The sequence below is a fragment of the Hyaloscypha bicolor genome (genome assembly GCF_002865645.1).
Source record: "Hyaloscypha bicolor E unplaced genomic scaffold K444scaffold_124, whole genome shotgun sequence".
NCBI classification, from domain to species: Eukaryota; Fungi; Ascomycota; class Leotiomycetes; order Helotiales; family Hyaloscyphaceae; genus Hyaloscypha; species Hyaloscypha bicolor.
The window spans coordinates 249399-273125 of NW_020194626.1; the positions used below are offsets into that span (position 1 = coordinate 249399).

Genomic DNA, 23727 nt, shown 5'->3' on the forward strand with positions numbered 1-23727 from the left:
TCGCGTAAATTTAATCAGCCCGCATTGTTCACATGTGCTCCTCAAAAATGTTCACATGAACTTGGTACAATAATTCACAAACTTTCGAGAGATATTGCAATTGCATTTTCAGAGGGTATTTTGACTACCATGGTGGATCCTCCAAGCGCCGAAACAATGCTACAAACTTCTGTCCGTTATTTCTCTCCACTTTCTTTCCCTCCTCGGTCTCCACCCTCATTATCTTCACACACTCATCTGCATCTTGTTCATCCTCTTGTACACGCTCAAAAGACGGATGGGCATCAAAGTGTCCGACCATCCAGTTATGCAGATCCTCCACATCCGTAATCGTGTAGACAATTCCTCCGGGACGAAGCACATACGCATACTCTGAGTTTAATGTGGTAGAGACTATCCGTGCCTTATGTTTTCGAGCCTTGAAATGTGGATCCGGGAAGCAAAAGAAGATCTTCGATAGTTGCTGCTTCTTGAAGAAGTTTGGCAGGAACTTCATAGCGTTGGCTCTTAAACACCCAATGTTCTGGTACAGGCCTGTGTCTGGATTTTGGGCTCGGAGAGCTTTGATTCGCTCTTGGACATACTCTGTGACTTGTGTCCGTATTTCCATGCCTGCGTGCCATTGTCAGAGCTTGAATACTATAGCTTCAGGCTCACCATACCTAGAAGTAAAGTATCTGGCAGAACTGGGGCCAAAGCAACCAGCAAGCCTCCAAATCCACACCCTATATCTGCAACCTCCACATCTTTCTTCAATTGCCTAACACGTCCAAACTCAATATCGATTCCGCTCTGTGGGTTTGCTTGAACTTCTTCTGGGGTTGTGACGAAGGCGGGGTAGAATGAGGACCAATCCATATGCGCAGGCGTGATAGGACTGCAGGTGGTTTAGCAGATAGCCATGTAATCAAGAAGTTAAATTGGCTTACTAGGTCAAGTGATGATCGGAGAAAGGATTGGCATGAGCTCTTTGCCTGTAGAACTTCTTCTTGGGAAGCTCCTGGTTTTTCTTTGCATCCTCTCCGCGTTCACTCTTGTACTGCTCCCTTTTCTGACGTTTGTTCGCTGGCCCAACCATAGTGGGTAGCTACTCGGGGAATTTCCGTCCTAAAGCTGTTGCTCTGTGAGGTTTCCGTACAAGGCGGAGGTCTTGAAGTCGAGGCTGAACAGTTTATCTTCAATCATCAGCCGATAGCGAAATTAGCGTGCGGATCGGCTCTCAACCCCTGTCAAGCCTCCAAACCTCACCCCCGTCATCCACTCCCTCGACCGAAGGGGCGGCAACATGCGAGAGTTGCCCCTAACTTTTTTTAGGTACGAGGTACTCCCTTCTGCTCCACCTTCACATGTCCGACCAAACCTTCGACATGCGACAGCTTCCTCGTCAACATCGAATCAGGATCACCTTACTTCATCGAAGGCGGGCTCAACGGATCTCCCCTCCTTGAAGCACGCTTCAACGAAGTCGCCCCATACTAGGCAGACTACTGGCTCTCTGAAAACAAACCACAACCCGGATTACTCGGAATTCTCTAGAGACTCGATTTCTACTCGCAAAAACATGTCTTGGTTTTCAATATTGCCTGCGAGCATATCGTTTATTGAGACGTGGGTAATTCGCATATTCGTAAGTCCTTCTCAAGTGCTAACGGAATGCTTCTAACTCAGAGCTACAGATCCTCCTTGGACTAGTCGCAATAGGCCCATGGCTCTTGTTGATAGTCTATGATTTCTTCCTCTATCTATTCCGCACAGCTACTTACGAAATACCCTACATTGGCGGCCGAGCGAGGAACAGACCCAGACCGAGGGCTCCAAGCCTCAGTGAGCGTCCTAGTGGGAAACCTAGGAGCTTCTCTCTGACGGTTCCAGGAGTGCCTACCGCGATTGAAGTTGCAGAGGAGACAGCTGAAGGCTTGAAGAAACGGGTTGACAGGCCAGGACACGGAAGAGGTGGCAGCAAGGTCATAGACAACGAATAAAGAGCAACAACTTTTATGGTTCTATTATGAGCCTTAGGAGAGTCGTTCAAGGACTTTGATCAGATCGCCAGTGACGCCCATAGCGGTGACTTCTCCTCCAGCTCCAGCGCCTTGGATGATAAGGGGATTGGCTCCGTACCGCTTTGTGTAGAAGCTAATGATGTTGTCACTTCCCTTCAACGCAGCAATTGGATGAGAACGATCAAACTTCTCCAACCCAACCTTCACCTCCTTTTTCCCCACATCAATACTCCCCACAAACCTCACAACCTTTCCCTCTTTCTCAGCTTGCACCTTCACGTCCTCCATCTGGCCATCAAACTCATGCAGCCTCTGCATAAACTCTTCACCACTCCCAACACTCTCTAACTCCTTTGGGATCAAGCTCTGAACCGGGAAGGAAGTCGGGGATTCAACTTGCAGTCCAGCTAGTCTTGCCAGAATCGTCAACTTCCTCGCAACATCCAACCCATTCAAGTCATCCCTTGGATCTGGCTCCGTATACCCCAAGTCCTTAGCCTTCTTAACCTCTTCGGACCACTTGCCTCCCTTACCCTCTGTTGGTGCAAAGCTATTAAACAAGAAGCTCATTGTACCACTGAACACACCCTCAATTCTCGTCACTTCATCTCCAGTATCCACTAGTTCCTTAAGTGTAGAAATAACAGGCAACCCAGCACCAACAGAACTCTCATGGTAGACCTTCGCCCCCGAAGTAGAAGCAGCACTGAAAATATCTTGCCATAGCTTATATGACCCAGAGAAAGCTTTCTTATTCGGTGTTACAATGCTAATCCCTTTCTCAAGAACCTGCGGATATGCATCCGCGACATCTTGCGAGCTGGTGTTATCAACAAGCACAACCTTAGCTGGAGCGGCGGCCAGATATTCGATGATCTTTGGCAAGGAGAGTGGTTCTTGTGTGGATGAGTCGAGGCTGCTTGCGAGGTTCGAGTAGGGGAGGGCGGTGTATTGAGGGCTGTAGAGCGTCTTTTTGCTTCGGGAGACGAGGACGAGGGAGAGTTTTAGGGAGGATGTGTTCTTGGTAAGGCGATTGGAGAGGGTTTCGAGTTGCGAGAGGAAGCATTTTCCTACTCCTCCAGCACCTGTTGTCTTATTAGAAATTTGCTATTGAAGGCGGGGTAGTTGGTTCTACCAATGACCGCGATGTAGACGTCTTTAACTGGAGGCATATTGAATGAAATATCTATCTGAAGAAGAGCCAATGGTGAATTTGTTTCAAGGATGCCGGAACAGTCAATTGCACTTGGAATTCGAGAGAGGTGTGAGTGTGAGCGCGGGGTCACTTCCTCGAACCCGATCTCGCAAACGAGAATTGCCCCACATCAAGGCGTCAACTTTCATGTCAGCCTTGCGAGCTCAAGCTCCACCGAACACGCAATCACCTCCACCGCACAACGACCCTCGTTTCCCGTCTCCAACACAAAATGGCTTCCGATCCCAACCTCTACGGAATCCGCAAGCCCAAAGCGCAAGTCAAAGAGCTCTCCTCCAGCACCTCGCTCGCCTTCTCCTCGACCCTCTCCTCCCTGCTCACAACATCGAACCCCCCTTCGCGCACAACAGTAGGCCGACCGCGACCTTCGAAAACGAAATCAGATATCTTCACTTCGCATAATAAGAATGCGAAGAAGCGTGCAGCTCGAGACCTCGAGGAGGATGAGGATTCTAGGGGGTTGGTAGGGAGACAGGATATCGGCGTCGTGGACGAGAATATCCTGCACCGCTCGAAGCGGAAGATGGAAGAGAAAGCCAAGATCTACGCGCGTTTGAAGAAGGGCGAGGGAGTCGACGAAGAGAATCTTGTAGACTTTGACCGAAAATGGGCGGAGAAAGCGGCCAAGGGAGAAGCGGACGAGGAATCGAGTGATGTTGAGAGTGACGATGGGCGAGGTGAGATGGTGGAGTTTGAGGACGAGTATGGACGCACGATGAAGGGGAGTAGAGCAGAGGCGGAGAGGATGGAGAGGAGAAAGAGGAATAAAGTTGTGGGGCAAGAGGAGTTGGATCGTATGAGTGCGAGACCTGCGATGCCGAGTAAGCTGATTTATGGGGATACGGTGCAGAGTCTTGCGTTCCAGCCCAAGGAGGAGACGATGGGCAAGATGGAGGAGTTGGCGAAGAAGAGGGATCGAAGTCTGACGCCGCCGGAGATGAGGCATTATGATGCGAGTGCGGAGATTAGGAGTAAGGGGGTTGGGTTTTATAGCTTCTCGAAGGATGAGGGGATGAGGGGGAGGGAGATGGAGGCGCTTGAGAGAGAGAGGGTAGAGACTGAGAAGGTTAGGATGGAGAAAGAGGAAAAGAAGGAAGCCAGGAGGAAGGAGATTGAAGAGAGGAGGAGAGCTATTGGCGAGAAGAGAGCGATGAAGCAAGCAGCTAGTTTCTTGGATGGACTAGGGGCTGATCTTGGAGGTGCGCCAGAGCAAAAAGGAGACTGAAAGACCGTCTAGCTCCAAGTATCCATGAGGAGAATCAGATCTCAGTTTAGGAGGACTACTGAGGAATACGAAGCAAAGGCCTTTTCATTTACACAGAGTTGCTTCTTGATAGACGCCTACCGACACGGTAAGACATGGTTGGTATTAGAGGGCTCGAATGTCAAGTTATGGGGACCAAAGTTCGCAAGACCGAGTCCGGCCGGGTCGGCAAATCTCAAGACTGGGCGGACCCTTTGGAGTGGGAGGTATTAAGCTTCAAACTATCTACACAAATGGGGTTGGCTTTGGGGGGGAGATTACATGAATTAGATGTTAGAGTCGCCAGACTTGATTGTATTTTCATGAAAGTCCCCTATCTCCAACAAATCGAAAGGTCAAACAAGACTTCAATCAATAATTCAATTCTTCATTCGTGATGGGCTAGATGATCAAGTGCATTGACATATCAGTAAACATTCTCCGCCCCAGATGTTCTCTTATAAAACATCCTTTCCCTAACATATTTCCATGCATCATTTCGGAACCCATCCCAACCGTCCTCGATAGTTTCCCGCATCTCAATCAACCAAAAAAAAAAAAACATATCAAAATATGTGAGTGACTATAGAGCACAATACACCGCCAGACGCCTATGCCAAACCCGCCGAGTTATACATATTATGCAAACATAAACTCCATTTTGCCCAACCAGTACCCGTTTTACGTCCAAATCCATGCACACCCACAACTGTTTGAGCTCTGTCGCTCAATGAGCTCCCGGGTCTGCAGATCCACATATCCGTCAACATCTCGCTTATCGGTTATTGAGGAGACAGAAGAAGGCGCTGTCTCGTTAAGGTAGACGATGTTGGGTTGGCCAGTGCTGTTTGGATAGATCTGTGGAACACCATCTGGGTCCAAGATTTTTTGCACACAATACGGTTGGACAGCAGCAGCGCCTCTCGGAACCCGCCGTTCCTCGATCTTCAGAACTTTAGGGAATGCTGGTGGATTCGGGTTAAAATCCCCTCCTGATGAACCAGAGTAGGAAGTGCTCGACGTTTGGATATTGGTGGGCACACTCGAATCATAGGTAGCCGTGGGATGCTCTTGATTGTTTGTTGACGTGGGGGCAGACGAAGCAGTCGTCGGGGTTGATTCCCGGCCTCCGGCACTGCTGGTCTTGTTTACCTAGATGTTTGTTAGACAAAAGGTTGGTATCCAAGAGTGGATGTGCTTACATAGATGAAGGTTTCGAGCAGAGTGCCATTCCAGTAACAAAACCATGGCGTATCACCTGGCTGTAAGACATTCTTGCGCCCAGTGAAGTCTCCAACAGGTGTGCCCTGGTCTCGACCGTTATGCCGTTCTTTCTCCCTCCGCTTGCTATTGCCCGAAGGTGGAAAAGCATTCGGTGGCAATATCACCACTTTATCATAAGTCATTTCAAAGAACCAGGCTGGGCCACTGCTTGGATCCTGGGAATCGATGACGAGATTTAGAACCTTTGAGGACATCAGGACGGGAGGCTGTGCTCCGTAGGCGTACCAACCCCCAAAAGAATTGTTACCATAAGAAAGGCTGACCTCGTTGTTGGCCACGTTGCTAGAAGCATCTGGGAGTTCTGAGATTGAAATTGTGTAAGGGGTCGTCATTGCTATATTGCAAGACCATGCACTAGCTTGTGCGCTGTTGACTAGACAGGTTTGTTGTTTCGTCGAAGGCGCAGAAATAGGAAGTCCGAAGGTGCCGGTCGGAAGAGTAGGAAGTCCAGTAGGTGAGGCTGTCATGGGTGTTGCATCAAACGTGGTAGTCATGATGGTATAAATGACGCTTTCTCTGAGTCGTCGTTAGTTCCGATACATTCATGAGTATTGGGTACGCAAACTTACGCAATTCCTGAGGGTGGAGGATGGTGCTTCGGCGGGTGTTTGGGCTTCAGTGCAGCAAGAACAACTCCTAAAATCATCCCGAACAGAATGAGGACAGCTGCTGCCAGTCCCAACGCCCAGATTGGAACAATGCCACAGACTTTCCTCCGGGCAACCTGCTGCCACTTCTTCAGCTCTGGCTTTTCAGAAGCCCCTAGAGCTGCCATATTGACTGGATGACTGCTCTGGTCTGACATGATGCTTCGTGTTGATTGACGAGAGGGAGAATGAAGATCCTCTTGAGACTCAAACTCTGGATTTCGAGTGGCCAGTCCAATGCCACCGGCCCCAGCAACAGATACAGGTATAGGGAGTCGTACATTGGGCCTGGCTTTCCTCGCGAAAGCCTCATCGGGGTATTGAGTGTATGGCGGCAGTTGCTCGGTATGTCCGTCCGGCCCAATAATATCAGCAATTTCCTCTCCATCGGGGCCCAATCGCCGCTGATAGTCGGTTTGCAATCCAGGAAAGCCAACAGGGACAGTAATAATGGGTGCTGATGCGACCTCTCCTTCAGGTACAGTATTTTGGGGGTACATTCCATAGGGATGTGTCGGGCCGCCTGGACCATGGTATGGTCTGTCGGGGACTTGGACCGTCGAAGTCGTTGCCATACTAGCCGTCCTTGCTAATCGTGATTCTTGGGGGTACATTTGATAGGGATGTGAAGGACCGGCCGGTCCTCTGTACGGGCTTTCGGGATTCATGAATGGTACATCGGTCGAGACACTCGACGATCTTGTCGGTGCAGCATTCGATGCGACCGTAGAAACTCTCTGCAAACTGGGCCCCATCGTACCATCGTGCCGTAGAGCAAATGAGTCACGCCCCCTCGGTTTGCTTATACTCGACGGGCGCGGTGGTGGTGTTCTTCTCCCATTCTGTTGTGAGACGTGAGACGACACTGCATTATGGCCAGGTCTAACATCAGCAGCGGCTGGCCTGAAGCCATCCGAAATCCCCATTGCTTCTAAATCGTAATCATCGCCGTCGGTCTGCTGTATTGATAATCGCATCGAGGCTCTCCTGTCGACTCCCAGCGATGAACGTCGATCGGGGCCAGCCATGGTTTTTCAAGCGCCCGCAGAGCCGGGAACGCCGTCTGTGTGCTGGACTCAATCCGCCTGGTGTCGATGCAATGGTCAAGTGCTACTCATCAATGTCGGGAGTGGTTTGCAGCAGATCGTAATTCAGGCTCGTGGAGCGATGAGTTGTTGCATTCGTGATGATGGCAGGCGTAGGTGGTCGGCCGTTCGTGTTTGATGCTCCTCCCTCCTTCAGGTGAGCGAGGAGACGGAGAGTCGAGCAGGTCTTAGCAGCGCCTGAGTTCCTGAGTTCCTGGTGGACCTGAGACGAGTCGCTAACCACGGAACCCAGCAAGGGCCCAATCGATCTCGACGGGTGTAACAAGGCACGGCGTCCACAACAAGTCTCTCGGAAGTTTATGTACTAGTAAAGTGAGTGGTGGAAAAAGTTTGGTATAACCTGATGTTTGTGAAGAGTTGATGGGGCGCTGCCTTCCGCTTGGCGGCACTGACCAGCCCAGGCCCAGATCCTGCCATCAACAGTCAGTCAGTCATATCGGGATTTAATATCACCCCCTCCCCCTCCCCTCATTACCTTATTCCGCCCCTGTGTCTGGATTCTCGCAGGCTCCACTTGGCCAACCCACGCACCCCTTCTTTCTAGTTTCTAGATCAACGGGCCTCGCGATATTCATCTATTCTTCTCAATCCGATTACGGGTCTGCTGGATGAAGTAGCTTGCTTCACTTGGAAAACACTTAGTGAAGCCTCAATCAAGTCGTCATCCCTTCGCGTTCTGAGGCCAGAATGCGTGATGATCCCTGTGAGATACTGTACCACGGACTGAAAAAGGAAAGCGCTTATCTTGAATTTAACTTCCCAGCGTCCGCAGTTAGCCTGCACTTCGTTCCCATGCGATCTCGGACGTCGCTTTCACCTTGGCTGGCAGTCTGTTTTTCCCCGGGTCCAATCCGATACTCCACAAAGTTTTGCCTCCCTCGGATGTGACAGTGTAACTACCGGCGTTCACAAAACATCAGAGATGCAAATACCTTTGGAATTTAGCCCCCATTGAGCACTTCTTGATGCAGAGAGAGGTTGGATAAACATTATTGTGCCTTCGCAAAAAGTCAATTCATCCTCCATTCTTCCTCAATTTTCTTTCTGAAACCGCTGTTTTGGCACAAAGCAAGCTGGCAATCTACGTCCGGCCGATGGTCGTTGCATCACTGCTGGTCTTGTCACGAATTCTTCTCCCGAGGGCGTCCAGAGTTTGCAGGATCCGACCTTGACGGAATTCCAGGTCTGGCCGCAGTTGATACTGAAGTTCGGTGTCCGTGAAGGCGGATACTGCCGCAGCTGTTCGACATCGTGCAAATTTAGCCTCATTCAGGTTGTCCTCGTGCACCCCCTCCCCCCCATATTTATGCACTATATGTCTGGCATATTATCCATATTCGAAGGCATGTCCGGATATATACCCGCAAAGGATGTCCAATCATTGGAAGTTAAGGCCCTCCCACCAGTGACTTCGAGGTTTTGTTGGCCTCGCATCCACAAAACTGACACACGAGAAAAGGCTTGGCTTTCCAGATCCAATTGGTCGCCTCTGGATTATTGCATCGGATTGATATAGAACCAACTGACTTCGGGACCGAGTTTTGTGGCTTCACAGATACTTTCAATCTTATGGGCTCTGCGTTTTTTTCTGCCACCGTCTGAAGACCGTCACTCTTGCACCTGCGCAGTCGATGATACGCCTTTCAGTTCCGCCATCCGAAAGTTAGCTGATGACAAGGATGGTAGACGAAGGGAGTAGGATAATGCTGTCTCCGTGCTATTATAACGGGTGGAGGGAAACGTCTAGATAACTTAAATAAGGAAATCATAAGCCAAGGGGTTCCGATCTATTTCGGATGAGAACTGGAGCAGGAAGTGTTGCGAGAAGCATTCACTTGCAAATATCCACCAAGAAACCTCCCTCGAATCTTCTCACAGATGCTCGACAATGACTATGAACCGACTGGTGGATACAGTCTGAATACCGCATTGAACTCTATTTCAGGTGATTGAGAGCGTCTGGACACGGATTAATTGATCTGGAACGGAAGTTGATATCTTGGTTTCATGTCCAAATGATTGGTCGGTGTGAAACAAAGGACTAGCTCGAACTCTCCCGCGATCGAAGTAGGTTACTCAACCCGAAGTGTGCCTTCGTACTCGAGCGTCACAATGACCAGAAAGGCTGACTGAGGAACTCCTCAAGGAAACATACTCGTGACTTGCCTCAAAACTCTTGGACCTCGGCCCTCGATCACGTTGTGCGGCCTTCACTTGTGCGTGGAAGAGAAATGCCTCTCCTAGCAGGCAACAGGTCCACAAGAAGGAAAATGTAGAACAGCAACGTTGGATGTTTTTGAGGGATCTAAAGGGCTAGAAGCCTCACCGCTTCCTGCTCAGATCATCGTTCTGCCTCTTGCTCCAAATGGCGGTCTCTTGCACATGTTCTGCCGGCTCGCCGGCTTCGGGACATGCAGACATGCAGGCTGGACACTTGCAGATGCAGTAGTTGACGGAAGAGAAGCAGACCGTTGGTAGCGCAGCGATGTGGGTGCCACCGGTGAAGAAGGAAGGAGCCGATATATCATGACGAGAACGGCGCGTCTGCTACCACATTTCTCTTCGCAGAGCGTTCCTGCCGTGGCGGCGAGGATCTGGATCTGCAGTTGCCCTCGTCACCACGTGCCTGGCGACACAAAGGCAATGACGTCCCAAGAAGGGAAAGGGTGAAGTCCTTCGGCGTTCCTGCATGGAGTGTGCCGAGTTCGGTGTTGGTGGCAGTGCTGCAGCGCGACCTCTCGGAGGCGTTCACTTGCATCAGGGGTCCTTTAAGCGAAGGTGTGCTGTCAAGATAAGTGGTGGCTGCTGGAGGGCGGAGAGGAAGATTGCGTTGCACTTACTTGAGAGCTTGGTGACGCAGGCAACCTTCTTTACTCCATAAAACCCTCAGATCCCTCTCGTCTTGACTTTGAACTGCTTTGCCGCAGATCGCCCAGTCCCAAATCATCGGTAGGTGAGCCGTTTCTCCTTCAATTCCCGAGAGACTGTAGCTTTTGTTGGGGTCGGGCGCTTTGGTGGCGGAAACCAAGCTTCGTCTAAATATTATTTCTGTTGATTGCCGTATAAACTCCCCCTTTTTGCGATCTACTTCGATCATTACATGACTTCTAGCTGATTCTTTCCCTCTTGCCAGAACTTGCCCAGGTACGCAGACCTTCAAAGATCGAACCCACCAAAAATCGAGGCCTCCAACCTCCAAATTTCACTCTCGAAATACGCTTCACCGCCTCACACGATGTCTGCCCGCCCTCAGAACATTGGCATCAAGGCCATTGAGATCTATTTCCCCAGCCAAGTATGCTCAATCACCTCGAATTCTTCCATTCTTGCAATGGCAAGCAGATGCGCGTCAGTGCTAACAACCCCTCTCTCACAGTGTGTTGACCAAGCTGAGCTTGAGAAGTTTGATGGTGTAAGCCAGGGAAAATACACAATTGGTCTTGGACAGACAAAGATGAGCTTCTGCGATGATAGAGAAGGTGAGCGAACTGTCTTTAGCTATCCGTCTTGGAATTACGTTGACGTTCTGAAGATATCTACTCCTTTGCCCTTACCGCGTGCTCCAACCTTTTGAGCAAATACAAGATCGACTCCAACTCGATTGGCCGCCTGGAAGTTGGTACTGAGACCATTTTGGATAAGTCCAAGTCTGTCAAGTCGGTTCTCATGCAACTGTTTGGAGACAACACAAATATCGAGGGCGTTGACACCGTCAATGCTTGCTACGGTGGCACAAATGCCGTTTTCAACTCTGTCAACTGGGTTGAATCCTCGGGATGGGACGGACGTGATGCTATTGTGGTTGCAGGTGACATTGCTCTATATGCCAAGGGCAACGCCAGACCAACCGGCGGTGCTGGCGCCGTCGCAATGCTTATTGGGCCCAATGCTCCGATTGTCGTGGACCCTGGTCTTCGAGGAACATATATGCAACACGCATATGATTTTTACAAGCCGGATCTCACCAGCGAATATCCCATCGTCGATGGCCACTTCTCAATTCGATGCTACACCGAAGCTGTGGACGCATGCTACAAGGCGTACAACAAGCGGGAGGCAACCCTCAAGTCTCTGGCAAACGGACACGCAAATGGCCATGCCAATGGGGTTGAAGAAGCATCCACCAAGAGCCCTCTCGATCGATTCGACTATATGTCATTCCATGCCCCTACCTGCAAGCTCGTTGCTAAATCATACGCACGATTGTTGTACAACGACTACCTCGCTGACCCCTCTTCCACCGCCTTTGCCGACGTCCCAGCTGAGCTTCGGGACATGGAATACGAGAAATCCTTAACCGATAAACTCGTTGAGAAGACTTTCATGGCTGTGACCAAGAAACGGTTCAATGAGCGTGTTAAACCCAGCATTGAAGTACCCACCATGTGCGGAAACATGTACTGCGCAAGTGTGTACGGAGGGTTGGTCAGTTTATTAAGCTCTGTCGACAGCGCCACATTACAAGGAAAGAGAATAGGAATTTTCAGCTACGGAAGTGGTCTGGCATCGAGTTTGTTCTCAGTAAAGGTCGTTGGCTCGACGGAGGTAATCCAAAAATCATTGAACTTGAAGGAGAGACTGGCTGCTAGACAAACAGTTGCGCCAGAAGTTTATGATGCGGTAAGGACCACTTCTTAAAATTGCTCTCGAACTTTTACTTACGCACATGCTCCAGATGTGTGAACTCCGCAAAAAGGCTCATCTGCAAAAGTCATATACACCGAACGGCAACCCAGAAACCATCGCCAAGAACGTCTACTACCTCGAGAGCGTCGACGACATGTTCCGCCGCAAATACTTGATCAAAGCATAAATCCCCAAATCCTGCATAAGGGAAGCTGTTACGGATCCAAATTCTGCTTCATTCAAATCATTCTAGAGGTCTTTCTCCTTTTCTTCTTCATAGACCATTGGCGAAATAAATACTAGGCATGGCCGTTATGGGAGGATTTTAATGGTTTTAGTTGAGCATTTTGAGTGTGCAGAGGTTAGCATGCAAGGAAGATGGTGGGGAGGCTATGCATAAGATGAGATTATCGTTGTGATAAATACTATGGCACTGCACATAGCATCGGGCGAGGGAACGAAGCTTAATAAACCGAACTTCATGCTAGAGAGAACTGAATGAAAATCGACCGTGGTATAGTGGTCCTTTACTCCCCAATGCTTGTCCGAAAATTACCATCTGCCAAAGCTTTCTTCCCTCTGCGCCAACGGTGACTTCTAAATGCGTTTATAACTTCGACATCGGATCCGGCTGCTTCATGCTCATCATCGTAACCCTTTCCCTCATCCTCTCAATCACCTCTCCCTCCTTCATCTCACTTAAGCTGCCCATATCCAACGTCACCTCCCCCAACGTCTTCGGCTTAATAACTCGCCCACTGGTTTTCACCGTCCCCGGCCTCTCCACAACCTGACTTATAAACCCGGCCCAACTATTAAAGCACTTCTTGCTCGCCGGCAAGCTCTCCAGCACCATCGCGAAGCAATGCGGCATCGCTTCATACTCTTCAAACACAACTTTAACACCTTGGCTTGAAGCTTTCATCGCTATGTATTTATCTTCATCTGTGAGCAATTCCTGGCCAGTCTCGATCCACAGCGGTGGCGAGCCTTCCCATGATTTCGCGATAAGGGGTGAGACGAGCGGGTGGCAGAGTAGCGCGTCTTCGGCATACAGGTTCTTTCGAGCAGGCGTAGTGGGCCAGATGCTGCAGGGTGGGAATTCCATGCCAGTGGGATGCACGGAGCGAGCTGGGAGGTAGTCGTATGTTCGGTTATTGTCGCAGGAGGGCGAGGAGTGCGTGATGTCACCCCAGGGGCTGCAGACTGCTACCCCTGCTGGCAGGGGAACGTCTCGCTCTTCGCCGTTCCAGTGGATTCTGAGGTTTTCGCGACGGAGTTGGAGGAGTGTTTGGAGAAGCACGAGGGAGAGGTTGCCGCCTGCACTGTCCCCGGAGAAAACGATGTGCTGTGGGGAGATGGGCTCGTGGAAAGAGCCGGGAGGTGGGTAGAGGAGGGTGAGGTATGATACTAGAGCGTCCAGAAGAGCTGCTGGGAATGGGTTTTGAGGAGCAAGTCTGTAGCGGACGCTGAAGCAACGGCCTTTTGTGAGTTTGGCTAACTTCTTGGTTGTTGGTCGGTGACTTGCTGGGTCCATGAGGTAGTATGCTCCACCATGAAAGTACAGCACCGTCGTAGGCGAGGTAACTTCCTTCATCATTTCTGTGTACTTCTGCTGTTCGGGAATCCTGACTTCAGGTGATTGCTTTGTTGCTCCAACTCTGTATCCAGTCCATTCTGCCTCCACAGGAAGTAAATCCGGCTCTGCAAATCCTCCTGGTGCTTCTCCAGGCTCTTTCAAAGCTTCTATCACTTTGAACAACGCCTGTCTTATATCGTCTTCTTCAGGCCTTGGCATTGTGACTTTGCTAACCCATATTCGTCCCTTAATGCCATGATCTCTCAAAGAGAGCTTTTGCACTCTGGAGACAGGCTCGGGTGGCGAATCGACAATGAACGATCGCAGAACGTTGATGATCAGCTCAGTCCTCAAGTCCCAGTGCTTCGAGTGCTCAGAGAATCCTAAAGTATGGTAGATTGCCGTCTTTCCCATCAGAGGCACTTTTGGCAACATTGCCTTGAGCATCGGGAGTGATGCTTCCATCTTGATGACGTAGAGACAAGGAGAGGAGATGAGGGAGAGATAGGCTGGGAAACTGTCCCTGTAAAGTAGGAAGAAGGGAAATATTTCTGAAACTCAAGAAATTCAGTGAAGAGGAAAGAAGGAAACAAATAGTCTCGTGGCCTCGTGAGCTAAAACACGTTCGACGGTTCGATCGACTGGATGGAGAAAAGATGCCGAGGTAGAATCCTTGCTCAAATCCTCGACTCACGCTAGCTAGCAGCTACGGAGGACGTTTCGTATTTTAAGAGAACCGTTGAACTATTTCTGGGTTGCAGGGGAAATTTTGTTGGTGGTCACTTGGAGCTTTTCAGTTGTTGGTGGAGGGATCCAGCCAATGCCCAGAATGTTTGGTTTCAAGGATTGTGCGAAGGAGGCATTTTGCGCAACCTTGCGGCAAGGCTGAAACCCGGCTGCCGACACACGAACACTAAAGTTGTTTCTGCTCAGCTTGTAGCATACAGATACTGTCTTTCGTAGTCAATCCATTATCATCAGAATTTAGTACACTTGGTTATCTTCATGAAGGCCAATTCCTAAAGCTTTCCAAAAACGCCAGCATATGCATCCAATCACATACTTTTAACCCCACTAAGCAGCAACCTCTGCATTTTCCTTCCCTGTGCCAGTCGTATTGACGGAACTTGAGCTTTTATTGGTTGCAGCCATCTGCCAAACAGGAATGGCGGCTTTGCTTGCTGGTACCCCTGTGTTGAATGGTGTTGAGCTTCGACTCTGGAGTGAGGCAACAGCTTCCGTGCCTGTTCCATTGCTAACGGAAGCTGGCTTTGGAGTGGTTGCATCCGCAAACGAGCTTCCGTTGGTATTGGTATTGGTAGATGTTGCAGCTGGTGAGGATCCGATGCCGGAAGTCCGACCATATGGATTCGTACTCGTAGTTGCTCCTGGATTCATTCTTTGCCCCATCAAGGTCTTCAGACTCTTCAGCTCGGTGTTCAGTTCCCTTAACCGGCTGTCTGTGGTTTCTTTTTGTCCTTCCATCGCCTTGGGTATCAGATCTTTAAGTCCACGGACCTCGTCACCGATCCTTCGGGATTCTTCTTCCCGTCTTTTGCTGGAAGTCTTCAATTCGTTAATAACACTTTCCACCTCCGTCAGCGCGGCGTCTAGTCTTTCCGTTCGAGCTTGTTCAGATGATTTCAATTCCTCCGTATCCTTCGCGAGTTGGTCCAGGAGAGAAAACGCTTTCTCGAACGAATCATCGATAGCCTTCTTATCTGATTCCAGTTGCGGTGGAGTAGGCGGCGCAATTATGGGGTAAACATATCGCTGTATTACGGTGAGTATGCTGCATATATGTTTTAGAAATAATGAAAGTTACCTTCGCGACAAAATAGAGACCATATCCAACCCCGCCCATCACGGTTGCCATGATGAACCAATCCCTCCAGTCCCTCTTCGGCAACTCCGGTGGCGGAGGCTGCTGCCACTGGTGCTGCGGGTAACCTCCATATCCGGGTTGAGGTTGTCGTATTACTTGTTGCTGAGGCGCATAATTGGAATAATTTGCTGGAGCTGTCTCGCCGTTTGCTCTGGCCAACGCCGTATCTATCTCTTCTTGCGTCAGGTTCTTCGATTGTAAAAACGCGATACGGTTTTCGATTGGTGATCCTGCAACACTTGGATCTTGAAGGACTAGGGGGATAGATCAGCATTGAAGGAAAGGATATCGCTGTTGGATGCTCTCACATGTCACCTATATTCATCAGCAATGTTGCGGTAGTAAAGGCTTCCAAAACTTACGGCAGAGGCCACGAGGTCTTCACGGATCGCCATGATTGACGTACGTTACAAGTACATCCGTGTTGGAGAAGATTCACAGTAAATGCGAGTCGAAATCTGGTGATATCTTCAAATGTCAACGCGCGGGCTTGGGATTCGAGGTGGCCGGGGACCGGAAGTTGCCGAGGCTTCATCGGCGTATGTGAGGCGGATCGAACCTTCCCTCTTTCGGCTTGTTGTTTACATTTTGGTGCCGGCCTATGGAAATCGAGCACTCACTTTGTTGACAACCTCGCCGTCGCATCGGAACTTGAACTTGCACACTTTTCACATTCAACCCCAGTATCGCGTTCCATATTCAAGTTCCCTACCAGAATATTTCTCATGAGAAGTGCATACAGTGATCACAACATACACTACATACAGCACGCGCAACAATGTCGCAAGACACGGGTCTCTTCTCCGTGCGACGGCCACGAGAGGTGAGTTCTCATTCAACACTCGATTCAAAATTCGTTGATGGCGCTTTCACTTCGCATACATAGGGCTTTTCACTGATCCCTAGTCTAATATAGACCCTCGGCGGCATAAACTATAATTCCAATATCCCGCAGCCAGCCTCTGCGTTGAAGCGCTCCAAGTCATCCTCTGGTACCAATGGTACCGCACCTTTCACTGTCAGCCATGTGCGCTCAATATCTGGATCTCGAGCCTCTCTTGCGCCTCCTCGACCGAACCAGCCCATGTTCCAACGTTCATCTTCAGGCAATAACTTGGCGGAAATGGGCATGTCTTCGGTCAAGCGCACATCGTTCCAAAATAGCGGTGGTCGAAAGAGCTATGCACCAGGCCAGATGGGACGATCGTCCGCGGAAGGGTCGGAACGAAGAAGCAGTGTGTATCGGTCGCGGACCTCCACGAATGGGCCCATGGGCCATCAGAGTTTCTTTCAGCAAGCGCCACAACCAGCAGGAGTTCCTCACGATCCTCGACCACTAAAGGACCGCGTTTACCAGAACAAAATTGGACAAGAGCTTCTAGACTATATGGCGGCGAACAATTTTGAGATGGAAATGAAGCATATGCTCTCCCAGAATACAATGCGATCGCCCACGCAAAAGGACTTTAATTTCATGTTCCAATGGCTTTACCATCGAATCGATCCCAGCTATCGATTTCAAAAGGGTATCGACCAAGAAGTGCCTCCAATTCTTGTTCAACTACGATATCCATACCAAAAGTCCATCACAAAGAGTTCGCTCTCAGCTGTGGGATCACAGAACTCTTGGCATCTCTTCCTTGGTCTTTTGCATTGGATGATGCAGCTCGCTCAAATGCTCGACGGGTATGGAGCGAGTCAATATGACGATGCTTGCGCAGAGACTGGTGTGGATGTTAGCGGGGATAGAATCATCTTTGGTTTCTTGAGTGGAGCATACCGAGACTGGCTGTCAATGGACGAAGATGCTGGAGACGATGACCAAGATCGGGTCCTGGCACCCCACGTTGGGGCCATGGCAAAGGAGTTTGATAGGGCTAACTCCAAGTACTTGGACGAACTGCAGATTCTGGAAGGCGAACACCAGCGATTACAGAAGGAGATTGAAATTCTCGAGAAATCCGGATCAGATGTTGCGACTCTGGACAGAAACTTCAAGATCATGGAGGAGGATAAGGTCAAATTTGAAGAATTTGATAACCGCATGAACCAGAAGTCCGAAAAGTACGAGGCGAGAATTCAATTTCTGCAGGAGGAGCTCGACAAGGTGATGCTGGAATTGAAGGAGGCCGATGATGAACGATCAAATCTGCAAAGGGCGGTTGATGATCAAGGCATCAGCATGGCAGATATTGATCGGATGACTTCAGAAAGAGAGCGACTTCAGAAGGGTATCGAGTCGACATCTCAAAGACTCGAAGAAGCCAAGAAGAAAGTCACCGAAAAGGAAGGCGAAGCCAGCCGCAAGCTCGAGGACCTGGAACGTATGGTCGACAAATACAACAGCCTCGGGTATCAGATTGGCCTCATTCCAGCTACCGCCGTTAACGCGAAGGGCAAAAACTATGAATTACATGTCACCGTGAACGAAGGGCCCAACTTCTCTTCTTCGCAGATGGGCGCCTCGGGCGGCAATGCGGACAGTGACAGGCTTCTGGCGGATCCAGTCACTGGTTATCAACCTGCTCACATTCTAAACTTGGATCTCCGTGGCCAAGTCAAGGCAAGCTTTTCAAGCTTAAGAAAAGAGATATCGGAGAGACGTACTGTGGCGATGGACGAGATGATGAAGCACCATGATCTGCTCGATGGTATCAAGGAAGCTATCGAGGATAAACGGGGCGAAGTTGAGGCCCTTGAGCACAGAGTTAGGGCTGCGGAGGAAGAATATGAAAAGACTAAAGAAGTAAGGATATCCCGCCCCTGTTTCCAAACCCCTACTGACGAGTTGATAGGTCACCACAACTCAGAAGCTCGCCTCAGATGCTCAAATCGAGAAGATGGAGAAAGAGCTGGCCAAGATGCGAGCGGGTCTCACTGAATCCGTCCAGTTGATGGAGCAGCGTGAGATGAATACCAACATCGAGTAGGTCAGACCCATTCATGTCACAAGCCTAGATTCTAATGTTTGCTAGGTATGAGCAACTCACACTTCGAGCAAACGCTCTCCGAGAAGAATTACACACAGAAATTGAAAAGATGCTCAATGATATCATCAAGTTCAAGGTACACATCCAGAAGAACTTAGAAGAATATGAGGGGTTTGTCGTTGATGAAGTTGAGCATGAGTTGGGAGGGGACGAGGAGGGAAGGGAAGATACACAAGATGTTGAGATGTGATGAAGTGGCTGAATCGGCTGGTTCCCTTGTTTCAAATTTGGCTTGCTTGTTGGAGTAGATTGAGGGCGTAACGCCTTGAGATTTGAACCATAGGCAGGAGGCGTTTTGGGTGGGACATCGAAGGCTGCATTTGGCAGCAGGCTTGTATGCTTGTTAATGGACTTGTTTGGTTCGTAATGATAACGAGAATGAATGTTAGATATTTATCTTCAGTGGCCAGTGGATCAGACAAACCAGAGATTACTTGCTGCATGAAAGCCATTGATCAAAACTTCCTGCTCTTCCAAATCCACAACAAAACAATATCACGTGCTTGCCGGCCCGAGCGCTGCGCTATTTTCTCCAGAACCAATCGATCGGGAGCAGGGCGGAAGAGCTGGAATGAGGCGAAGTTCTCGCCCTTCTTCTCCTCACCAGCTTGCAACCTACAGCGCTTCGTTTTTCGTTGCGCAAAGAAGCAACTTTCGTGCCTACATCTTCCGTCGACCACTGCGAAGATACATATTTGACGCTTCTGTCCCAGCCGGAGCGTTCTTTCGTCTACGCGACCGTCCAGCCCTCGTGAAGAACTCCTCAACCACAGCACCTCATCATGACTGAGGTCTCTTCCACCAGGTTATACCTGGGCAACCTTCCTCGAAATGGTGAGCAAACTTCGTCGCATAGTTCTTTGCGACTTCGCGCCTCTCCACTATCGAAGAATATTGTTGACCATCCCCAGCCACCAAAGCTGACGTCGAGGGCCATTTCAACACTCATGGCACCGGAGAGATCACCGAGATCAAGCTCATGAATGGCTTCGGGTTCATCGAATACAAGGATGCTATGGATGCCCGCGATGTGGTTCCCGGTATGGCCGCATTGTTCCTCCAAGGTCGAATACATAATAACAAGTCCTCCCAGCCTTCCACGGCTCCGACTTCATGGGCGAACGTTTGACTGTTCAGTTTGCTCGTGGTACTCGTAATCGCGATGCCTTTGCCAATACTGAGCGTACCGCTCCTCGTCCCAGACGAACCCCTCATCGCATGCAAATCTCTGGACTTCCAGGTGAAACCAGCTGGCAGGTCTGTTATCCCCGTTCCTTCTTCCGGACTATTGGAAGCATGCTATTTGGACTCTGAGCAACATAACAATTGGACGCCTTTACTGTATCACCCGTTCTTCGGCATATCATGTCAGTCCTGGCCAGCATCATGCCCTGCTGGCGGTCAAGAGTACCGCCGCAGTTTGCTAGTGCATTTGCCTGAGCAGCCTTGGACTTGATGGACATCTCCTGTGTGGCGTTTCTTATCCTTTTCCGACTTCTTTTTGCTATTACTTGCTGCCATTTTCATAACTGGACAGCAATTACTTTGCACAGGAAGGCGCTCATCCATAGGACCAATGTACCTCTCAATTCGGGAACTGTTTCTCTGGCTACTATTTGGAGGCAACTACCACACTACCTTGGCGTTTGCACAACAAATACCTGGATGACGACTTACATGGATCTGGATATAGGACCTTAAAGACTTCGCCCGTCAATCCAGCCTTGACGTAGTCTACTCCGAGACTGGTCGCGATAGGGATGGCAAGGGGTCAGTATCTCCCGTTGTCACATAGAACTTCAATTACTAACAAGTCAGAAGCTTTGTTGAGTTCGAGACTGCTGCGGATCTTAAGACCGCAGTAGAAAAGCTTGACGGTCGTGAATTCAAGGGAGCTCGTGTCACCTGTGTCGCTGATGTTGGTACCTCTCTCCTCTCCAAGTGTTGTCCACTAACCTCTACAGACCCAACCTGATGTCCCCCGTGACCGAGCCCGATCCCGATCGCCCATGCCTCGCCGACCCTACGCCGCGGATGATTATGATCGTCGTGGCCCGTCTCGTGGATACAGTCCTCGTCGTGATGGTTATCGTGATAGAAGCCCACCCCGTCGTGGCTATTATGATGATGATCGTGGCCGATACCGTTCTCCTCCAAGAGCTCGTGGTCCCATTGATGATTATCCACCCCCGCGTGGCCGGTTCGAGGATCCTTATCGTCGTGAACCATACCCTGATCCTTACATCAATGGCAGGGCTCCTTATGATCGACCTCCACCAAGAGATTACCCTCCAAGGGATTATCCTCCAGCGGATTACGATCGTGCTCGCCGTTACTGGTATATTCTCCATCCCCATTGATACTATCCTCTTATTTACATTCTCCAGATTGCAAGCTTAGAGCGGCTATAATACGTTCCGGTATTATCATTCACGGTGCATTTCTGCATAAAAGGCCAAAAGCATCTTCGCCGTCGGATCCCAACGGTTGTGATGTGGATAATGACTTTCCTTTCTTCAGTAAACTCCTAGCTGAATTTCGTTCTACAAAAGTAAAACATTCTCTTGTCATGTACGCGGGTGGAAAGGGATGGAGCTTGTAAAACAGGGTGGAAAGATCACATAGCGGTCAACTCATCCGTTTGTACTCCGTAGGAAAGAACACTTCATTTGCACGTCTACTTTAGTTCCAGTTCATAAATTGTGATTAAGCTACCTATCATCATTCCAAGATGAGTGGGGTCTAATTGTTACAATATCTAGGTCATAACCTTGCTCTCAAAAACGCCATAGAGAGCCCTCAAAACTCCTTGCTCTCTCCAATATCACAAACATCAAAAACGCCAGTCTCAGGAAGTCCCTTCTTCGCCATTGCTTTCTTTAGCAATTGCGGTGGCTCCAATACATCCTCAGTAGTAAGCACCCAAGTTCCCCAATGGATTCCCATCGCTCTCTTACACTTCGTATCCACGAAGATATTCACGCTATCAAACGGATTCGCATGCATGGGACTCATGATATATCTCGGATCATAAGCACCAATCGGTATCAATCCCAAATCAAAAGGTCCCCTCAGATCTCCGATCTGCTTAAACGCAGGACAGTGGGGCAGATGCGCGTATTCATCTCCGTAATCGTCTACCTCTTTAGGCAGTTCAGGGACCGCGCGGTATCCTGTGTCCCCTCCGAACCACACTGACTTGCCTCCTGAGGTCACAGCCCAGGAAGCCCATAATGTGTGAGCTTTGTCGAAGGCGCTGCGTGCTGAGATGTGTTGGCACGGAAGGCAGGATATCCGAGCCGTTATATCCGACCCTTTTGCTGATGGACCAGTGGAGGATGCATCTGAGATCCTCTTCACACCCGTACTAGGCGATAACGTAATATCGACATCCTGCCACCAATCCAATTCCTCCACATTCTCGATCCCGGAGTCGTGGAACCATTTCTTAAGCCCCAGACCGACGAGGAAAGTGGCATTTGGATGTGCTTTGTGTAGCTCGAGGACGGTCGGGTGCGAGAGGTGGTCGTAGTGCGAATGCGAGATCACGACTAGGTCGACGATGGGGAGGTCTTTGATGTGGCAGGGCGGTTGCGTGTACCGTTTTGGTCCCATGAAGGAGAAGGGGCTGCAGCGGTCTTCGAAGACAGGGTCGAAGAGGACGCGGAGGCCGGAGGGGAACTCGACGTAGTAGCAGGCATGGCCGAGCCATGTCGCTCGTAGGGAATCTGATGCTGTTCGGGAGGGCAGGAAGGTGGGTTCGATTACTGTTACGGTTGGAGGGGTGGTGTCGGGGAATTTCAGGCTTCCTGTTAATCTCCGCCTGGGTTATGTTAGTGTAGTTCAAGGGATTGTGGGACAATTGGAGCTTACCAGATCATAGCTTTCATTATCCCGGCTGGAGTGAAGTCACGCCAAGAATCCCATGGGTTGATGAAACCTTTCCCACCTTTCACATGATGCGCCTTTGCTTCTGCATCCTCTGGCACAGCTTCTAAAGCTGTGGGACTGGTCATTGTACAGGCGTACAATGCCGTTGCCGTCATACCGCCCGACATCACTCGTGTCTGTGTTGGGGAGGATTTCTGATTGGAATCTTTGGTTGGCCGAGCCGAATGTCGCCGTAGAAGAGTACGAAAGAAAGCGCGCATTGATTACAAGAGTGATTGAGGAAAATAGGACGAACGAAATGAGACATTAAATAGCACTTGTCTGGGCCGAATGCACAGTAAATGTAGGTTGCAATGGCCGCGAAAGCATCTCATCCCTCCTTCGGATGCTGACGGAGTTACAGTTATATGCGAAAACTCCCTGTTTTCGCGATTTTTTGGCAAAAGCATACTTTTTGAAAAGTAGAAATTGACTTTTACCAAAACCACGAATTTCTTAATAAAAAGTAGATATTTAGAAAGGCCTTCTTTTAAGTATCCTAAAGATCTATTAGACTAAGAGTTTTAAATGGAGTATTATAATAATTTTAAGGGTTTAAAGTAAAGAAACTTTGGTGTTCCTCGTTCTCGCTTAAATTTCGTCTGTGCGAGGCTTGCCAGAGTGAATTTTGGGAGGAAAAGGGCCAAAAATCCACTTAGAAAAGTACCTTAAAAGAAGAGCTTAGGAGCTTTTTTAGAATATATAAAATATTCTAATAAAAGATTACTAGTTCTAATAGACTACTTAAAGAGAAAAAATTCTACGGCAAAAATATAAAATTAAAGGTAAAAACGTACGATCTTTGAGTACTTTTTGCGGACTTTCGAGCCCCGCGAGGACAGAATTTAAACGAAATTGAGGAACACCAAAATTCTTTTCCTTAAATCTTACAGAATTAATTAAGAACCTACCTAGAACCTTATAAAAAGTATATATTTGGACTCCTTAAAGTAATGCGAATCTTTATATCTACTTTTTATTAAGAAATTCGTGGTTTTGGTAAAAGTCAATTTCTACTTTTCAAAAAGTATGCTTTTGCCAAAAAATCGCGAAAACAGGGAGTTTTCGCATATAACTGTAACGATAAAAAGCCATGACGGAGGTCAGGAGCTTTGAGCCACTGAGTCCGGACTCGGGCAAATGCCAACGCCGGAATGCGCACTTGTGCTTGCCATTTTTCGTGCATTCTCGCGACCTCCGTTTTCATTCCATGCGCAG

General features: G+C 49.3%; 10 protein-coding genes across 10 annotated transcripts; 4 read left to right on the top strand and 6 right to left on the bottom strand.

Annotated features, from left to right (window-relative positions):
- Nucleotides 1–82: 82 nt before the first annotated feature.
- K444DRAFT_616715 (guanine-N(7)--methyltransferase) lies at nt 83–1147 on the bottom strand. The gene is made up of 3 exons (XM_024880973.1): nt 930–1147; nt 663–877; nt 83–612 (listed from the first exon to the last, which is right to left on the bottom strand). Exons 1-3 carry the CDS (start codon nt 1076–1078, stop codon nt 125–127), a joined length of 852 nt encoding a protein of 283 aa, XP_024732567.1. The 5' UTR covers nt 1079–1147; the 3' UTR covers nt 83–124.
- An 868-nt stretch (nt 1148–2015) lies between these two features.
- Nucleotides 2016–3175, bottom strand: K444DRAFT_633212 (uncharacterized protein; the record flags this gene model as incomplete). Its single annotated transcript, XM_024883589.1, has 2 exons — nt 2016–3088; nt 3139–3175. 2 exons carry the CDS (start codon nt 3173–3175, stop codon nt 2016–2018), a joined length of 1110 nt encoding a protein of 369 aa, XP_024732568.1.
- Nucleotides 3176–3430: 255 nt separating this feature from the next.
- K444DRAFT_488961 (uncharacterized protein) lies at nt 3431–4402 on the top strand (the record flags this gene model as incomplete). Its single annotated transcript, XM_024873174.1, has 1 exon — nt 3431–4402. A coding segment is annotated over one exon (972 nt), but the record flags the coding sequence as incomplete, so codon positions are not given.
- A 609-nt stretch (nt 4403–5011) lies between these two features.
- Nucleotides 5012–7915, bottom strand: K444DRAFT_567705 (uncharacterized protein). The gene is made up of 3 exons (XM_024877179.1): nt 6316–7915; nt 5665–6262; nt 5012–5614 (listed from the first exon to the last, which is right to left on the bottom strand). The coding sequence occupies exons 1-3, from the start codon at nt 7419–7421 to the stop codon at nt 5144–5146; spliced, it is 2175 nt and encodes a 724-aa protein (XP_024732570.1). The 5' UTR covers nt 7422–7915; the 3' UTR covers nt 5012–5143.
- A 2463-nt stretch (nt 7916–10378) lies between these two features.
- K444DRAFT_616724 (hydroxymethylglutaryl-CoA synthase) lies at nt 10379–12660 on the top strand. The gene is made up of 5 exons (XM_024880974.1): nt 10379–10448; nt 10633–10794; nt 10876–10978; nt 11032–12119; nt 12175–12660. The coding sequence occupies exons 2-5, from the start codon at nt 10735–10737 to the stop codon at nt 12310–12312; spliced, it is 1389 nt and encodes a 462-aa protein (XP_024732571.1). The 5' UTR covers nt 10379–10448; nt 10633–10734; the 3' UTR covers nt 12313–12660.
- K444DRAFT_616725 (uncharacterized protein) lies at nt 12441–14300 on the bottom strand. Its single transcript, XM_024880975.1, has one exon. The coding sequence runs from the start codon at nt 14167–14169 to the stop codon at nt 12733–12735; it is 1437 nt and encodes a 478-aa protein (XP_024732572.1). The 5' UTR covers nt 14170–14300; the 3' UTR covers nt 12441–12732.
- Nucleotides 14301–14529: 229 nt separating this feature from the next.
- K444DRAFT_567715 (uncharacterized protein) lies at nt 14530–16076 on the bottom strand. The gene is made up of 4 exons (XM_024877180.1): nt 15952–16076; nt 15898–15904; nt 15530–15843; nt 14530–15477 (listed from the first exon to the last, which is right to left on the bottom strand). The coding sequence occupies exons 1-4, from the start codon at nt 15982–15984 to the stop codon at nt 14779–14781; spliced, it is 1053 nt and encodes a 350-aa protein (XP_024732573.1). The 5' UTR covers nt 15985–16076; the 3' UTR covers nt 14530–14778.
- A 158-nt stretch (nt 16077–16234) lies between these two features.
- On the top strand, nt 16235–19020 carry K444DRAFT_616727 (uncharacterized protein). The gene is made up of 4 exons (XM_024880976.1): nt 16235–16412; nt 16506–18335; nt 18385–18515; nt 18565–19020. Exons 1-4 carry the CDS (start codon nt 16368–16370, stop codon nt 18767–18769), a joined length of 2211 nt encoding a protein of 736 aa, XP_024732574.1. The 5' UTR covers nt 16235–16367; the 3' UTR covers nt 18770–19020.
- Nucleotides 19021–19155: 135 nt separating this feature from the next.
- On the top strand, nt 19156–21291 carry K444DRAFT_654767 (uncharacterized protein). The gene is made up of 7 exons (XM_024885958.1): nt 19156–19413; nt 19491–19619; nt 19673–19836; nt 20273–20349; nt 20401–20497; nt 20544–20917; nt 20967–21291. Coding segments are annotated over exons 1-7 (894 nt in total). The 5' UTR covers nt 19156–19361; the 3' UTR covers nt 20968–21291.
- On the bottom strand, nt 20976–22829 carry K444DRAFT_616730 (putative Zn-dependent hydrolase/oxidoreductase family protein). The gene is made up of 2 exons (XM_024880977.1): nt 22453–22829; nt 20976–22402 (listed from the first exon to the last, which is right to left on the bottom strand). Exons 1-2 carry the CDS (start codon nt 22593–22595, stop codon nt 21379–21381), a joined length of 1167 nt encoding a protein of 388 aa, XP_024732576.1. The 5' UTR covers nt 22596–22829; the 3' UTR covers nt 20976–21378.
- Between the last annotated feature and the right edge of the window lie 898 nt (nt 22830–23727).

Excerpts from the sequence above, each read along its gene's own strand:
- K444DRAFT_616724 (XM_024880974.1), top strand. The coding sequence starts at position 10,735 with ATGTCTGCCCGCCCTCAGAACATTGGCATCAAGGCCATTGAGATCTAT. Across the intron at positions 10,795-10,875 it reads AGATCTATTTCCCCAGCCAA|TGTGTTGACCAAGCTGAGCT; the intron begins GTATGCTCAATC and ends CCTCTCTCACAG. Across the intron at positions 10,979-11,031 it reads CTTCTGCGATGATAGAGAAG|ATATCTACTCCTTTGCCCTT; the intron begins GTGAGCGAACTG and ends GACGTTCTGAAG.
- K444DRAFT_616727 (XM_024880976.1), top strand. The coding sequence starts at position 16,368 with ATGTCGCAAGACACGGGTCTCTTCTCCGTGCGACGGCCACGAGAG. Across the intron at positions 16,413-16,505 it reads CCGTGCGACGGCCACGAGAG|ACCCTCGGCGGCATAAACTA; the intron begins GTGAGTTCTCAT and ends AGTCTAATATAG. Across the intron at positions 18,516-18,564 it reads GAGATGAATACCAACATCGA|GTATGAGCAACTCACACTTC; the intron begins GTAGGTCAGACC and ends AATGTTTGCTAG.
- K444DRAFT_616725 (XM_024880975.1), bottom strand. The coding sequence starts at position 14,169 with ATGGAAGCATCACTCCCGATGCTCAAGGCAATGTTGCCAAAAGTGCCT.
- K444DRAFT_654767 (XM_024885958.1), top strand. The coding sequence starts at position 19,362 with ATGACTGAGGTCTCTTCCACCAGGTTATACCTGGGCAACCTTCCTCGA. Across the intron at positions 19,837-20,272 it reads CAGGTGAAACCAGCTGGCAG|GACCTTAAAGACTTCGCCCG; the intron begins GTCTGTTATCCC and ends ATCTGGATATAG. Across the intron at positions 20,350-20,400 it reads CGCGATAGGGATGGCAAGGG|CTTTGTTGAGTTCGAGACTG; the intron begins GTCAGTATCTCC and ends ACAAGTCAGAAG.
- K444DRAFT_567715 (XM_024877180.1), bottom strand. The coding sequence starts at position 15,984 with ATGGCGATCCGTGAAGACCTCGTGGCCTCTGCC. Across the intron at positions 15,478-15,529 it reads GTCTCTATTTTGTCGCGAAG|CGATATGTTTACCCCATAAT; the intron begins GTAACTTTCATT and ends ACCGTAATACAG.
- K444DRAFT_616715 (XM_024880973.1), bottom strand. The coding sequence starts at position 1,078 with ATGGTTGGGCCAGCGAACAAACGTCAGAAAAGGGAGCAGTACAAGAGT. Across the intron at positions 878-929 it reads TCCGATCATCACTTGACCTA|TCCTATCACGCCTGCGCATA; the intron begins GTAAGCCAATTT and ends AACCACCTGCAG. Across the intron at positions 613-662 it reads GCCAGATACTTTACTTCTAG|GCATGGAAATACGGACACAA; the intron begins GTATGGTGAGCC and ends AATGGCACGCAG.
- K444DRAFT_616730 (XM_024880977.1), bottom strand. The coding sequence starts at position 22,595 with ATGACCAGTCCCACAGCTTTAGAAGCTGTGCCAGAGGATGCAGAAGCA. Across the intron at positions 22,403-22,452 it reads ATAATGAAAGCTATGATCTG|GCGGAGATTAACAGGAAGCC; the intron begins GTAAGCTCCAAT and ends AACATAACCCAG.
- K444DRAFT_567705 (XM_024877179.1), bottom strand. The coding sequence starts at position 7,421 with ATGGCTGGCCCCGATCGACGTTCATCGCTGGGAGTCGACAGGAGAGCC. Across the intron at positions 6,263-6,315 it reads CCTCCACCCTCAGGAATTGC|AGAAAGCGTCATTTATACCA; the intron begins GTAAGTTTGCGT and ends ACGACGACTCAG. Across the intron at positions 5,615-5,664 it reads TGCTCGAAACCTTCATCTAT|GTAAACAAGACCAGCAGTGC; the intron begins GTAAGCACATCC and ends ACAAACATCTAG.